The sequence below is a fragment of the Pseudorca crassidens genome, chromosome 8 (assembly GCF_039906515.1).
Source record: "Pseudorca crassidens isolate mPseCra1 chromosome 8, mPseCra1.hap1, whole genome shotgun sequence".
Taxonomy (NCBI): domain Eukaryota; kingdom Metazoa; phylum Chordata; class Mammalia; order Artiodactyla; family Delphinidae; genus Pseudorca; species Pseudorca crassidens.
The window spans coordinates 21310688-21325150 of NC_090303.1; the positions used below are offsets into that span (position 1 = coordinate 21310688).

At 38.9% G+C, this 14463-nt stretch overlaps 1 protein-coding gene across 4 annotated transcripts in view; it reads left to right on the forward strand.

The window, feature by feature from the left end:
- The window catches only part of RELN (reelin), a 521022-nt gene that overhangs the window by 461703 nt on the left and 44856 nt on the right, over positions 1-14463 (forward strand). For all 4 annotated transcript variants that reach the window (XM_067745999.1, XM_067746000.1, XM_067746001.1 and 1 more), the window contains exons 47-48: positions 12209-12349; positions 13607-13784. In XM_067745999.1, coding sequence (XP_067602100.1) covers positions 12209-12349; positions 13607-13784 — 319 coding nt within the window. The remainder of the gene's footprint in view (positions 1-12208; positions 12350-13606; positions 13785-14463) is intronic.

A 14463-nucleotide genomic window follows, 5' to 3' on the forward strand; every position in this document is an offset into this window, starting at 1 on the left:
AAATTTTGACCCTTTCAAATGATACTTTAAAAATCTGATGAGCATGCATTTCATCTTGTAATCATATTGAAAATATGCAGTTTGTTTATTATATTACCCTCAAAGTTCATGTTGTACAATGGTCTTAAAGGCAACACTGCTTTATAACAAGGCCCTTTGGGTAATTCAGAAAGAAACGAGCATGGCTGGAACCCAAGCCAGACCCCCTTCTAACTGTGCTTTGCCATGCGCCAAAGATCATTAGAACAATGTGCCAGACTCAGAGCACTTTGCCTCAAACTAAAGATAGCTAATCTATACTATATCTGCTCTTTCATCCAGTTGCTTTTTAAGTGCGGTGCTTCCTTATTCTGAGTTGAACTTACTGCCTCAACATCTGCAGAATACTGGGACATCAGTGTTTATGTCATCTGCCAGGACAGAATTGAGGATTTTAGTTTGTAGTTCTTCACTATAAACAAACATGATGCTGACAACTTAAAGCTATGAGCTAAGTAGGAATTAGGAGTGACTGTGACAATGTGCCAATTGTAGTTTGTCCGCTCACTTATCATGTGACCACAGAGCTAGGCTCTCAGTATTGTTGGCACAGTGGTGGAAACAGTCAACCGAGGTTGGGTGTCCACAAATTGACATCAAACCATTAACCAAACTGAAATGACTAGTAGTCATCAGTAGTGATTATTCATGCATTAAGCCGTTCATTAAACAAGTATTTTTTAAGTATTTCATTATTACCTAGGTCCGTGTGAGAGGCTGAACTTAGCCCCGCCTCAAGGAACTTTTAGTCTAGCGCGAGAAAGATGTATTAACCAGAAATCACTAGTAATCAGAGAAGTAAATATGAAATTCAACTCTGATAACTGATGGAGGATACTTGCATGGTGCTAAGAGATTATACATCATAGAGAGATTTGTCTTGGTCAAGAAGGTCAAGGAACACTTTCTTGAGAAAATAATTGTAGTGTGATGTGAAGGAAGGATACGAGTTAACTAGGAGAAGGGGAAGGGGAAGGGTGTTCCAGGTAAAGATAACACCCTGTAGTAGGAAGAAACAGGCATATTTGAGATGCTGATAGAATGGATCAGACACCAAGAGAGAAAGTGAAGTGAGGTGTAAGATGGTGTCAGACCATGGAGAGTCGGTCATACTAAAGATTTAGGGGTTTGTTGGACTTCCCTGGTGGTGCAGTGGTTAAGAATCCACCTGCCAATGCAGGGGACATAGTTTCGAGCCCAGGAAGCTCTCCAGAGGAGAGCATTTAAAAAGAAAGGATCCCTAAATTTAATAGCAGAATGAGTGGAAATAGCTATTAGAGGAACCAGGAGGATGCAGTCAAGGGGGAAGGAGAATCAGAATAAAGTGGTATCCAAAAGCCAAGTGAAAATAGAATATCAAGCAGGGATAGATCAAATCAGTGACAAATGCTACACAGAGTCAAGAAGAAGAAAGTTTCACAATAAATTTACTAGAGTTTTCAATAAGGAGATAGTCAATGACCTTCAAAAGAACAGTTTCAGTGAGATACTGGAAATAAATACAGCTTGTCTGGTGCCAGAGCCCATGGGCTTAACCACTGTATTAGTACTACATCTTTATTGCTTGCCTAAGAGATATGGTCCGAGAAGAAATAGAAAGGGAGGATGCCAGGCGTTCTTGAAAAAGGCTGAAAAAAATAAGAAGATGCCAAAATCAATTTCATAGCCCCTACTCTGAATATGCCTCCTTCTCCTCCTTTACTAACCCCAGACCTAAAAATAAAAGGTGACTCAAGTGGCATCGTTCTTGAAATGTCACCTGAGAACCAGAGTGAGTCAGTGGAAGGGCAGGTAACACAAATCCACCAAGAAAGGTGGGGTGTGGGAGCTGCCACTGGAAGGCTCAGGTGTGACTTGGCTATTTAAAGTCACAGTTTGAAAATGATCCATTCTCTTCTACTGGCCCTAATGACCTGGCCGATACCACTGGCTTTAAAGATTAACTACTACACTTTGGAAGCCAGGTGGTTTTAGCCACAGCACAGAAGCTATTCCATGTGTGCAGGAAGTTTAAAGGAATGGTGATAAGCTCAAGAAGGGGCAAAAAGATTGTGGAAGGACTGGAGTGATGGAATGGGGTTGGAGGAGTCTGTACCTTTTGGCAGGTAAACAAATTTAGAATAGGAGGAGATATTTCAATGATATTCCCAACTACTGTAACTGCAAAGAAAAGGTCTTATTCTAAGAAAACCAAATAACTAAACATAATATTTATTGAGTTAATCATGGAGAAATAGTCAAGGGAATTACAAGTTCTTTTTTCTTTTAGCCATTTATTTAATTAACAAAAGGAGAGAAAGAAAAACACATTCCAAAGTTAAAATGCTGATGAATGACAGAAAATTCACACTGAATCACCAGCTTCTATGTTGTATAATGTTGTCTTCTTTTTTTAACATCTTTATTGGAGTATAATTGCTTTACAATGTTGTGTTAGCTTCTGCTGTATAACAGCAGAAGCTGTTCTGCTGTATACAGCTTCTGCTGTATAACAAAGTGAATCAGCTATACATATACATATATCTCCATATACCCTCCCTCTTGCGTCTCCCTCCCACCCTCCCTATCCCACACCTCTAGGTGGTCCCAAAGCACCGAGCTGATCTCCCTGTGCTATGCAGCTACATCTCACTGTTTTACATCTGTTTTACATTTGGTAGTGTATATATGTCCATGCCACTCTCTCACTTTGTCCCAGCTTACCCTTCCCCCTCCCCGTATCCTCAAGTCCATTCTCTACATCTGTGTCTTTATTCCTGTCCTGCCCCTACGTTTTTTTTTTTTATTCCATATATATGTGTTAGCATACGGTATTTGTTTTCCTCTTTCTGGCTTACTTCACTCTGTTTGACAGATTCTAGGTCCATCCACCTCATTACAAATAACTCAATTTCGTTTCTCTTTATGGCTAACATTCCATTGTATATATGTGCCACATCTTCTTTATCCATTCATCTGTCGATGGACACTTAGGCTGCTTCCATGTCCTGGCTATTGTAAATAGAGCTGCAATGAACATTGTGGTACATGTCTCTTTTAGAATTATGGTGTTCTCAGGGTATATGCCCAGTAGTGGGATTGCTGGGTCATATGGTAGTTCTATTTTTAATTTTTTAACGAACTTCCATACTGTTCTCCATAGTGGCTGTATCAATTTACATTCCCACCAACAGTACAAGAGGGTTCCCTTTTCTCCACACCCTCTCCAGCATTTATTGTTTGTAGATTTTTTTGGTGATGGCCATTTTGACTGGTGTGAGGTGATACCTCACTGTAGTTTTGATTTGCATTTCTCTAATGATTAATGATGTTTAGCATCCTTTAATGTGTTTGTTGGCAATCTGTATATTTTCTTTGGAGAAATGTCTATTTAGGTCTTCTGCCCATTTTTGGATTGGGTTACTTGTTTTTCTGATATTGAGCTGCATGAGCTGCTTGTATATTTTGGAGATTAATCCTTCGTCAGTTGCTTCATTTGCAAATATTCTCTCCCATTATGAGGGTTGCCTTTTCATCTTGTTTATGGTTTCCTTTTCTGTGCAAAAGCTTTGAAGTTTCATTAGGTCCCATTAATTTATTTTTGTCTTTATTTCCATTTCTCAAGGAGGTGGGTCAAAAAGAATCTTGCTGTGATTTATGTCATTGAGTGTTCTGCCTATGTTTTCCTCTAAGAGTTTTATAGTGTCTGGCCTTACATTTAGGTCTTTAATTCATTTTGAGTTTATTTTTGTGTATGGTGTTAGGGAGTGTTCTAATTTCATTCTTTCACATGTAGCTGTCCAGTTTTCCCAGCACCACTTATTGAAGAGGCTGTCTTTTCTCCACTGTATATTCTTGCCTCCTTTATCAAAAACAAGTTGACCATATGTGCGTGGGTTTATCTCTGGGCTTTTTATCCTGTTTTTGTTTTTGTTTTATCCTATATTTCTGTTTTTGTGCCAGTACCATACTGTCTTGAGTACTGTAGCTTTGTAGTATAACCTGAACTCAGCCTGATTCCTCCAGCTCCACTTTTCTTTCTCAAGATCGCTTTGGCTATTTGGGGTCTTTTGTGTTTCCATACAAATTGTGAATTTTTTTTGTTGTAGTTTTGTGAAAAATGCCATTGCTGTTTGATAGGGATTGCATTGAATCTGTAGATTGTTTTGGGTAGGATACTCATTTTCACAATGTTTATTCTTCCCATCCAAGAACATGGTATATCTCTCCATCTGTTTGTATCATCTTTAATTTCTTTCATCACTGTCTTACAGTTTTCTGCCTAGAGGTCTTTTGTCTCCTTTGGTAGGTTTATTCCTAGGTATTTTATTCTTTTTGTTGCAGTGGTAAATGGGAGTGTTTCCTTAATTTCTCTTTCAGATTTTTCATCATGAGTGTATAGGAATGCAAGAGATTTCTGTGCATTAATTTTGTATCCTGCTACTTTACCAAATTCATTGATTAGCTCTAGTAGTTTTCTGGTAGCATCTTTAGGATTTCTATGTATAGTATCATGTCATCTGTAAACAGTGACAGTTTTACTTCTTCTTTTCTGATTTGTATTCCTTTTTTGGGGGGGGTGGTGTGGACCATGTTTTTTTGTTTGTTTTTTTATTTTTTAACATCTTTATTGGAGTGTAATTGCTTTACAATGGTGTATTCCTTTTATTTCTTTTTCTTCTCTCATTGCTGTGACTAAAACTTCCAAAACTATGTTGAATAATAGCAGTGAGAGTGGGCAACCTTGTCTTGTTCCTGGTCTTAGTGGAAATGGTTTCAGTTTTTCACCATTGAGAATGATGTTGGCTGTGGGTTTGTCATATATGGCCTGTATTGTGTTGAGGTAGTTTCCCTCTATGCCTACATTCTGGAGAGTTATTATCATAAATGGGTGTTGAATTTTGTTGAAAGCTTTTTCTGCATCTATTGAGATGATCATATGGTTTTTATCCTTCAGTTTGTTTATATGGTTTATCACACTGATTGATTTGTATATTAAAGAATCCTTGCATTTCTGGGATAAACCCCACTTGTCATGGTGTATGATCCTTTAAATGTGCTGCTAGATTCTGTTTGCTAGTATTTTGTTGAGGATTTTTACATCTATGTTCATCAGTGATATTGGCCTGTAGTTTTCTTTTTTTGTGACATCTTTGTCTGGTGTTGGTATCAGGATGATGGTGGCCTTGTACAATGAGTTTGGGAGTGTTCCTCCCTCTGCTATATTTTGGAAGAGTTTGAGAAGGATAGGTTTTAGCTCTTCTCTAAATGTTTGATAGAATTCACCTGTGAAGCCATCTGGTCCTGGGCTTTTGTTTGTTGGAAGATTTTTAATCACAGTTTCAATTTCATTACTTATGATTGGTGTGTTCATATTTTCTATTTCTTCCTGGTTCAGTCTTGGCAGGTTGTGCTTTTCTAAGAATTTGTCCATTTCTTCCAGGTTGCCCATTTTATTGGCATATAGTTGCTTGTAGTAATCTCTCATGATCCTTTGTATTTCTGCAGTATCAGTTGTTACTTCTCCTTTTTCATTTCTATTTCTGTTGATTTGAGTCTTCTCCCTTTTTTTCTTGATGAGTCTGGCTTATAGTTTTATCAATTTTGTTTATCTTCTCAAAGAACGAGCTTTTAGTTTTACTGACCTTTGCTATTGTTTCCTTCATTTCTTTTTCATTTATTTCTGATTTGATACTTATGATTTCTTTCCTTCTGCTGATTTTGGGGTTTTTTGTTTGTTTCTCTAATTGCTTTAGGTGTAAGGTTAGGTTGTTTACTTGAGATTTTTCTTGTTTCTTGAGGTAGGATTGTATTGCTATAAACTTCCCTCTTAGAACTGCTTTTGCTGCATCCCATAGGTTTTGGGTCGTCGTGTCTCCATTGTCATTTGTTTCTAGGTATTTTGATTTCCTCTTTGAGTTCTTCAGTGATCTCTTAGTTATTTAGTAGCGTATTGTTTACCTCCATGTGTTTGTATTTTAAATTTTTTTTTACTGTATTTGATATCTACTCTCATAGTGTTGTGGTTGGAAAAGATACTTGATACAATTTCAATTTTTGTAAATTTACTAAGGCTTGATTTGTGACCCAAGATATGATCTATCCTGGAGAATGTTCCATGAGCACTTAAGAAGAAAGTTTATTCTGTTGTTTTGGGATGGAATGTCCTATAAATATCAATTAAGTCCATCTTGTTTAAGGTATCATTTAAAGCTTGTGTTTCTTTATTTATTTTCATGATCTGTCCATTGGTGAAAGTAGGGTGTTGAAGTCCCCTACTATGATTGTGTTACTGTCAACTTCCCCTTTTATGGCTGTTAGCATTTGCCTTATGTATTGAGGTGCTCCTATGTTGGGTGCATAAATATTTACAATTGTTATATCATCTTCTTGGATTGATCCCTTGATCATTATGTGGTGTCCTTCTTTGTCTCTTGTAATAGTCTTTATTTTAAAGTCTCTTTTGTCAGATATGAGAATTGCTACTCCAGATTTCTTTTGATTTCCATCTGCATGGAATATCGTTTTCCATCACCTCACTTTCAGTCTGTATGTGTCCCTAAGTCTTAAGTGAGTCTCCTTTAGACAGCATATATACAGGTCTTGTTTTTTTTTGTTTTTTTTTAAATAAATCTTACATTTATTTATTTATTTGTTTTGTTTTGTTTTGTTTTATTTTTTAGACATTTATTGGCCTTATACTTCTTAAAGTTTTTTGTCCCCTGAATATTTTAATTAATTTATTTACTTTTGCTGTGTTGGGTCTTCGTTTCTGTGAGAGGGCTTTCTCTAGTTGTGGCAAGTGGGGGCCACTCTTCATCGCAGTGCGCGGGCCTGTCACTATCGCAGCCTCTCTTGTTGCGGAGCACGGGCTCCAGACACGCAGGCTCAGTAGTTGTGGCTCACGGGCCTAGTTGCTCCGCGGCATGTGGGATCTTCCCAGACCGGGGCGTGAACCTGTGTCCCTGCATCGGCAGACAGATTCTCAACCACTGCGCCACCAGGGAAGCCCCAGGTCTTGTTTTTGTATCCATTCAGCCAGTCTGTGTCTTTTGGTTGGAGCATTTAATCCATTTGCATTTAAGGTAATTATCGACATGTATGTTCCTGTTACCATTTTCTTAATTGTTTTGGGTTTGTTTTTGTAGGTCTTTTCCTTCTCTTGTGTTTCCTGCCTACAGAAGTTCCTTTAGCATTTGTTGTAAAGCTGGTTTGGTGGTGCTGAAGTCTCTTAACTTTTGCTTGTCTGTAAAGGTTTTAATTTCTCCATCAAATCTGAATGAGATCCTGGCTGGGTAGGCTAATCTTGTTTGTAGGTTTTTCCCTTTCATCACTTTAAAATGTCATGCCACTCCTTTCTGGCTTGCAGAGTTTCTGCTGAAAGATCACCTGTTAACCTTATGGGGATTCCCGTATATGTTATTTGTTGCTTTTCCCTTGCTGCTTTTATTATTTTTTCTTTGTATTTAATTTTTGATAGTTTGATTAATATGTGTCTTGGCGTGTTTCTCCTTGGATTTTCCTTTATGGGACTCTCTACGCTTCCTGGACTTGCTTGACTATTTCCATTCCCGTGTTACGGAAGTTTTCAACTATAATCTCTTCAATATTTTCCCAGACACTTTCTTTTTCTCTTCTTCTTCTGGGACCCCTATAATTTGAATATGTTGTGCATTTAGTGTTGTCCCAGAGGTCTCTGAGGCTGTCCTCAATTCCTTTCATTCTTTTTTTCTTTATTCTGCTCTGCGGTAGTTATTTCCACTATTTTATCTTCCAGGTCACTTATCCGTTCTTCTGCCTCAGTTATTCTGCTACTGATTTCATTTTTAATTTCATTTATTGTGTTGTTCATCGTTGTTTGTTTGCTCTTTAGTTTTTCTAGGTCCTTGTTAAATGTTTCTTGTATTTTCTCCATTCTGTTTCCAAGATTTTTGATCATCTTTACTGTCATTACTCTGAATTCTTTTTCAGGTAGACTGCCTATTTCCTCTTCATTTATTTGGTCTGGTGGGTTTTTACCTTGCTCCTTCATCTGCTGCGTGTTTCTCTGTCTTCTTATTTTGTTTAACTTACTGTGTTTGGGGTCTCCTTTTCACAGGCTGCAGGTTCATAGTTCCCATTGTTCTTGGTGTCTGTCCCCAGTGGGTGAGGCTGCTTCAGTGTCTTGTGTATGCTTCCTGGTGGGGGGAACTGGTGTCTGTGTTCTGGTGGGTGGGGCTGGATCTTGTCTTTCTCGTGGGTAGGGCCACCTCATGCTAGGCAACTCTGCCATCTCCCAACTGCTAGGAAGATCTCCCCCACCTTTAACAGTCATCATATCACTGCCGTCTCCACCACTGACCCCCAGCCCCTGCCCGACCACTCTCAAGACGTCTCCTATTTGATTCTTTCTGGCCACCTTTATTGCTGCCAATTAAACATTCTTTCAGTAAAGGTTTATGAAGCCCCATCTATAGGAGTCACCAACAGTAAAATGGTAAGTAAGGAGAATAATCCAACAGAGGCAACTATGCATAAATAGGCACTTTTATTAAAACGTGATAAGAGCTTTAATAAAAGGTGATGGATTTGTCAGAATGGCCATCATCAAAAAGTCTACAAATAATAAATGCTGGAGAGGATGTGGAGAAAAGGGAACCCTCCTACATTGTCGGTCGGAATATAAATTGGTGCAGCCACTATGGAGAACAGTATGGAGTTTCCTTAAAAAACTAGAAACAGAGCTACCATGTGATCCAGCAATCCTACTCCTGGGCATATATCTGGAAAAACAAAAACTCTAATTCAAAAAGATACATGCACCCTAATGTTCATAGCAGCACTGTTAAAATAGACAAGGCATGGAAGCAACCTAAATGCTCATCGACACATGAATAGATGAAGAAGATGTGAGAGGTATATATATATATATATATATATATATATATATATATATATACACACACACAATGGGATATTACTCAGCCATAAAGAAGAATGAAATAATGCCATTTGCAGCAACATGCATGGACCAGAAGATTATCATACTAAGTGAAATATGTCAGAAAGAGAAAGACAAATATCATATGGTATCACTTATATGTGGAATCTTAAAAAATGATACAAATGAACTTATTTACAAAACAAATAAACTCACAGACATAGAAAACAGATTTATGGTTATAAAAGGGAAAGGGAGGGGGGAGAGATAAATTAGGAATTTGGGAGTAACAGATACACACTACTATATATAAAATAGATTTTTAAAAGTACCTACTGGGGCTTCCCTGGTGGCGCAGTGGTTGAGAGTCCGCCTGCTGATGCAGGGGACACGGGTTCGTGCCCCGGTCCAGGAAGACCCCACATGCCGTGCAGCGGCTGGGCCTGTGAGCCATGGCCACTGGGCCTGCGCGTCCTGAGCCTGTGCTCCGCAATGGGAGAGGCCACAACAGTGAGAGGCCCGCATACCACAAAAAAAAAAAAAAAAGTACCTACTGTATAGCACAGGAAACTGTAGTCAATATCTTATAATAAACTATGATGGGAAAGAATATGAAAAAGAACATATGTTACAGAAAAGCCCAAACGAATTTTTTTGCCAACCCTATATATATATATATATATATATATATATATATATATAAAACTGAATATATGTATATAAACTGAATCCCTTTGCTGTACACGTGAAACATTGTATATCAACTATACTTCAATTTAAAAAAATTTTAAAGGTAATGGAGCATATATAAAATATTAGGGGAACAAGGAAATCTTATTACTTGCCCACTATCTATGCACACTGAAGATATAAAACAATATTCCTTGAAGGAATACAGAGATACTTCCTGCCCTTCAGCAACATATAATCTAAAGGACAGAATAAGTATGTAACTGTTGACTTGTTATTATAATCCAAGTAATGATGTGCTATGGGAAATACGATATTCCACTATGTTATTCATAAGATGTTGCTGCATGTACCAGGCATAGCTATTAATAAACTTAGTCATTAAAAATTAACTGATGAGCAGAGCACTGAGTTACACAACCACAGCGGGGGCATCTTCATATTACTTACTCTGAGAATACCAGCTCACTGCACCTTAGAGCACCTACTAAGGGCTAGGTGCTGTACACTGAGTGTATAATGTTAAACAAAAAGAGATTAACCCTCCTCCCTTACAACTTTTCTGAGGAAGAGACAGACATTTAAGAAATACATATGCAGGGCTTCCCTGGTGGCGCAGTGGTTGAGAGTCCACTGGCTGATGCAGGGGACACGGGTTCGTGCCCCGGTCCCGGAGGATCCCACATGCCGCGGAGCGGCTGGGCCCATGAGCCATGGCCGCTGAGCCTGCGCGTCCGGAACCTGTGCTCCGCAACGGGAGAGGCCACAACAGTGAGAGGCCCGCGTACTGCAAAAAAAAAAAAAAAAAAATACATATGCAAATAAATATATGACTAAAGTTGTGATAAATACTATGAAAGGAAAAGAACCATTTGCTATGGAAGAAATGTAGTTTTTAAAGGGATCTGAAAGAATATTTCTCTATGAAGACCTGACATTCCCTCTGAGACCTGAAGGACACACAGAGGTTAACCGGGCAGAAAGGAATAACATGTCAGCAGAAGGCAGGAAAGAGTTGGAGGAGCTTCAGTAGCTGAGAGGAGGAGCCGGGCTCCAGAAGGGAGGCTGAGGGACCAGAGGAGAGGGCTCAGCTCTGGCAGAGCCTTGTGGGCCAAGGAGGAGCTTGGCATTGAAGTTAAATGCAATAGCAAGTGACAGGAGGGTATTAGGTAGACGTTTCTCTGCTGAGACGAACAGATGGGAGCTGGCGAGCAAGACAGGTTATGGAGAAATGAGTGCATAGCTGCTCAGCAAACAGATATCAAACTGAACGATTTATTTTCAGAGTGAAGATTTGAGTTCTGTTGTTTCTTTTCTATTTTCTAAACTTAATATAAATAAAATAATTTTACATCCTTGCTGTTATTTGGTCTTTGGTTCTGCCTAAAACAGGTATCTTTCAGTCAAGTGGTTAGCATATCTCTTAATGAGAAAAGTATATGAATCCATAAAACGAGTTGCTTTGGCTAATTATTTCCTCCAAGGTCTTTGAATGTTCAAGCTCACTTGAGCCTCAGGCATTGTCTGGATTTTACTGCCATCTAGTGTCCCTAAACACATAAGTTTATTTGTCCTTATGAACAAGACTCCCCCAAGCTGTGCAAATGAGCAAATATATATTCTCCAGAACGGGAGAATCTCTGTTTGGGTTTTATTTACATTGCATTTAAATCAATATAAAATAAGTCTGGGAGTAACAGAGCTTACTATCCTTACTATCCTTACTAACAGAGTCTTACTATCCTCTCTCTTCTCTGTCCAATTTTCTTACCTAGGGTTTCACTGATCCTTCTGATATACACCCCCAGTCTTCCTAAGGCTCTCATTGTGAGAATTCCTCATAAATGCTGACCAGTTTGCCTCCTGTACAAAAGTGTCTGGCCTTAGGGAGCGCTTAGGAGTTGAAATCCTCTCCCCGACTCAAATGCAGAGGGGTTATGGCTGCTCAAGGACACACATCTTTTCCTAAAATGCAAATACAACTTGGCAGCAGCCCTGTTGTCCCTCCACAGTGATTTCCACACAAAATTCAGGGCTCACTGGTCCCATGAGGCTACTGATTTTAGCATTAGTTTTAGTATCTGTTCTAGTCTGTTTTTACAAGGCTCAGAAAGCCCATTGGCCTAAAATATTGAGTTGGCCAAAACTTTCCTTCAGCTTTTAAGTAAAAACAAAAGACACATTTTTTTATTTTTACCAAGAACTTTATTGAACAACATATTCACCGCTTTGTTCCACTACCTTCTGCCACACTGATATGACAGCTGTCCCAGTACAATCTAACAAAATTGTTTCAAATGAAGTTAAAGACAGCTAAGCGGTACTAGAGCCATCTTACAGAAAAAAACAAATGACCTTTTCGGCCAACACAGTGTATTCTCAAGCTATTGCAGTTCAGTTTGGTTTGGTTTTCTTAATCAAAGTTTGGCAAAGAATTGGCCGTAATGAATACATTTTTCAGAACACAGGTGAGGATGTACGTGCATTTGGGTAACACTCCTCCATGCACTTGTTCAAACATACCAGAACACTTTCTCTTGTCCACCACATCCTTCATTATAATTCTCTTTTTCTTCAAAGGTCCCAAGCCACTCGTTTCCGTTGGCATCAACCAGCTCCTTTTGACAAGCAGCAGACGTGGGCAATAGATAATGTCTATATCGGGGATGGCTGCACAGATATGTGCAGTGGCCACGGAAGGTGCATCCAAGGAAACTGTGTGTAAGTAGGTTTTTTTCCTTCCTTTTACAGAAAGTTCCTGACTCACATTCTGGCCAGGAAATTTTTCTGAAACTGGTTTTTTAATCACTTCCAAGCTGCTTTAGGTTATATTGATACATTTTTCCTGAAATCTGACCTTGAGCTAACTATGGAGTTTATGGCTATCTTTGTTCTTGCTTGGAGAGTAGGAACTGAACAATATCTTGTAGGGAGAAGGCTGAGTTATAATTGACTTGTTTTATTTTCTTCTATGTTTCTGTGATATACCTGAGCCTTGAAAAAGACATTAGAAGAAGTTCAGGAGTTTCATATGTTCTGACTGAAAATAATACATCCTAAGTATTTTTCTCACTTAGGTCTGAATGTACGTAGTGATATGCCTTACTTGTGGTTTGAATGGTATTCCTGTGGTATTTGCATAAGGAAGTATATAAACGCCTGATCAGTTTGCCAGGTGTATTTGATGGAGAGACCTACAATTTTACTCAGAGAGCCTTAGTGTCTTTGGAAGGATCTAAATAGAGAGAGAGAGAGAGAGAGAGAGAGAGAGAGAGAGAGTGTGTGTGTGTGTGTTGTGTACTACAGGGCTCTGTGCTTTATTTTCAAAGACTGCTGTTCGATGGGATACTATGAATGAAAATGCTGATAGAGAATTCAGTTCCTTCTCCACTAATCCCTGTACACCTGGGGAGTCTTTCCTTTGATTAATGATTCTAGCCCATATCCAGCATGACCTCTGAGATCCCGGAGCCTCCCAGTCCTATATTCATATTTCCTCTAACATTGAACAGGGAATTCACTTCTGTGGTCAAAGATGGCAGATGCTATCCAAAGTACCCTCTGCTATTTGGAACGTGGCCTCTTAGATTCCTGATTGGCTCAAAGTCTCTATGAAAAAGACCAGTTTCATGAATTATTAGGACCAACCAGTTTACTTTGGTAGCTGCAGTTCCTTATCAACCATCCAGAGCTGTGTCATGCAGGGACAGGGCTTTAGTAAATTCTTTCAAATTGCTTCTCTCTCCACCTGTAAGCCCAAGTCACTACTTTAGGAAAGCCTAGAGGCAGTTAATTCACAGCTTATTTCTAACCTAAAGCACTGTTAAGGAGAGCAGGTGAATTCCAGCAAGCTCTGTGAAGATAACTAACCTTTCATCATCTTGGACTGGGAAAAGGAGTTGGCTTCGCTAATTTGAGAGAACACTTGCAGGGGCTTTGTTTGATGTTGACTTTTCTTTTCTCTTTTTCCACTCCCAGCTGTGACGAGCAGTGGGGTGGTCTGTACTGTGATGAGCCCCAGACCTCCCTTCCAACCCAACTCAAAGACAACTTCAATCGGGCCCCATCCAACCAGAACTGGCTGGCTGTGAATGGAGGGAAATTAAGTACTGTGTGTGGAGCTGTGGCTTCGGGAATGGCTCTGCATTTCAGTGGGGTTAGTGTTTGGCTACTGTTTATTCATTTCTGCATCCTCTGAGTTCCCCCCCAAAAAGTCGAGTCTCTTTTGAAGTTTAATTGGCAAGTCAAGATGCAGAGTTAGACACTCTAAATGCACAACTCTGATGTGAACTCACAACTTTCTACAAATCAGAAAATGCTAATTATTTTCAACACTTTCGTATCACAAATCAGCTGCGACAATTTAATTATTCAGGGTCGTGTCAGCACAGGCACATTTAAGTACACATTTAAAAAGGACTTAAACGAATTTCCAGCCTGGGATAGAGAGCTTGCACAATGTGTGAGGGTCTTCCACCTGAATGATGCTCTAATTGAAAATTCCTGAGCTTGCAACAGATTTGGGATTTAGGGAGCCAAAAATCTGGAAAATGAGCTTCAGTTTCCTGAATTTATTAACAATAATTAATCCCTTATGTAAATTATCCAAGAAAGAGTAATTGTTAGTAATTACTAAACACGTGTATTTATAGCAGATTATTTTGTGAATGATAGCAGCAATGTTAGCAAATTGCTTTGAGAAACTTTATAGCCATTATGCATTGCTGCCAAAGATGACTTGTTTAAAAGTAGAATTTCTCCAATACTATAATTAAATACCCTTTACAGGCCATTTAATTTTTAAAAACTACAAATTCACTATCAGTTCTTTACTG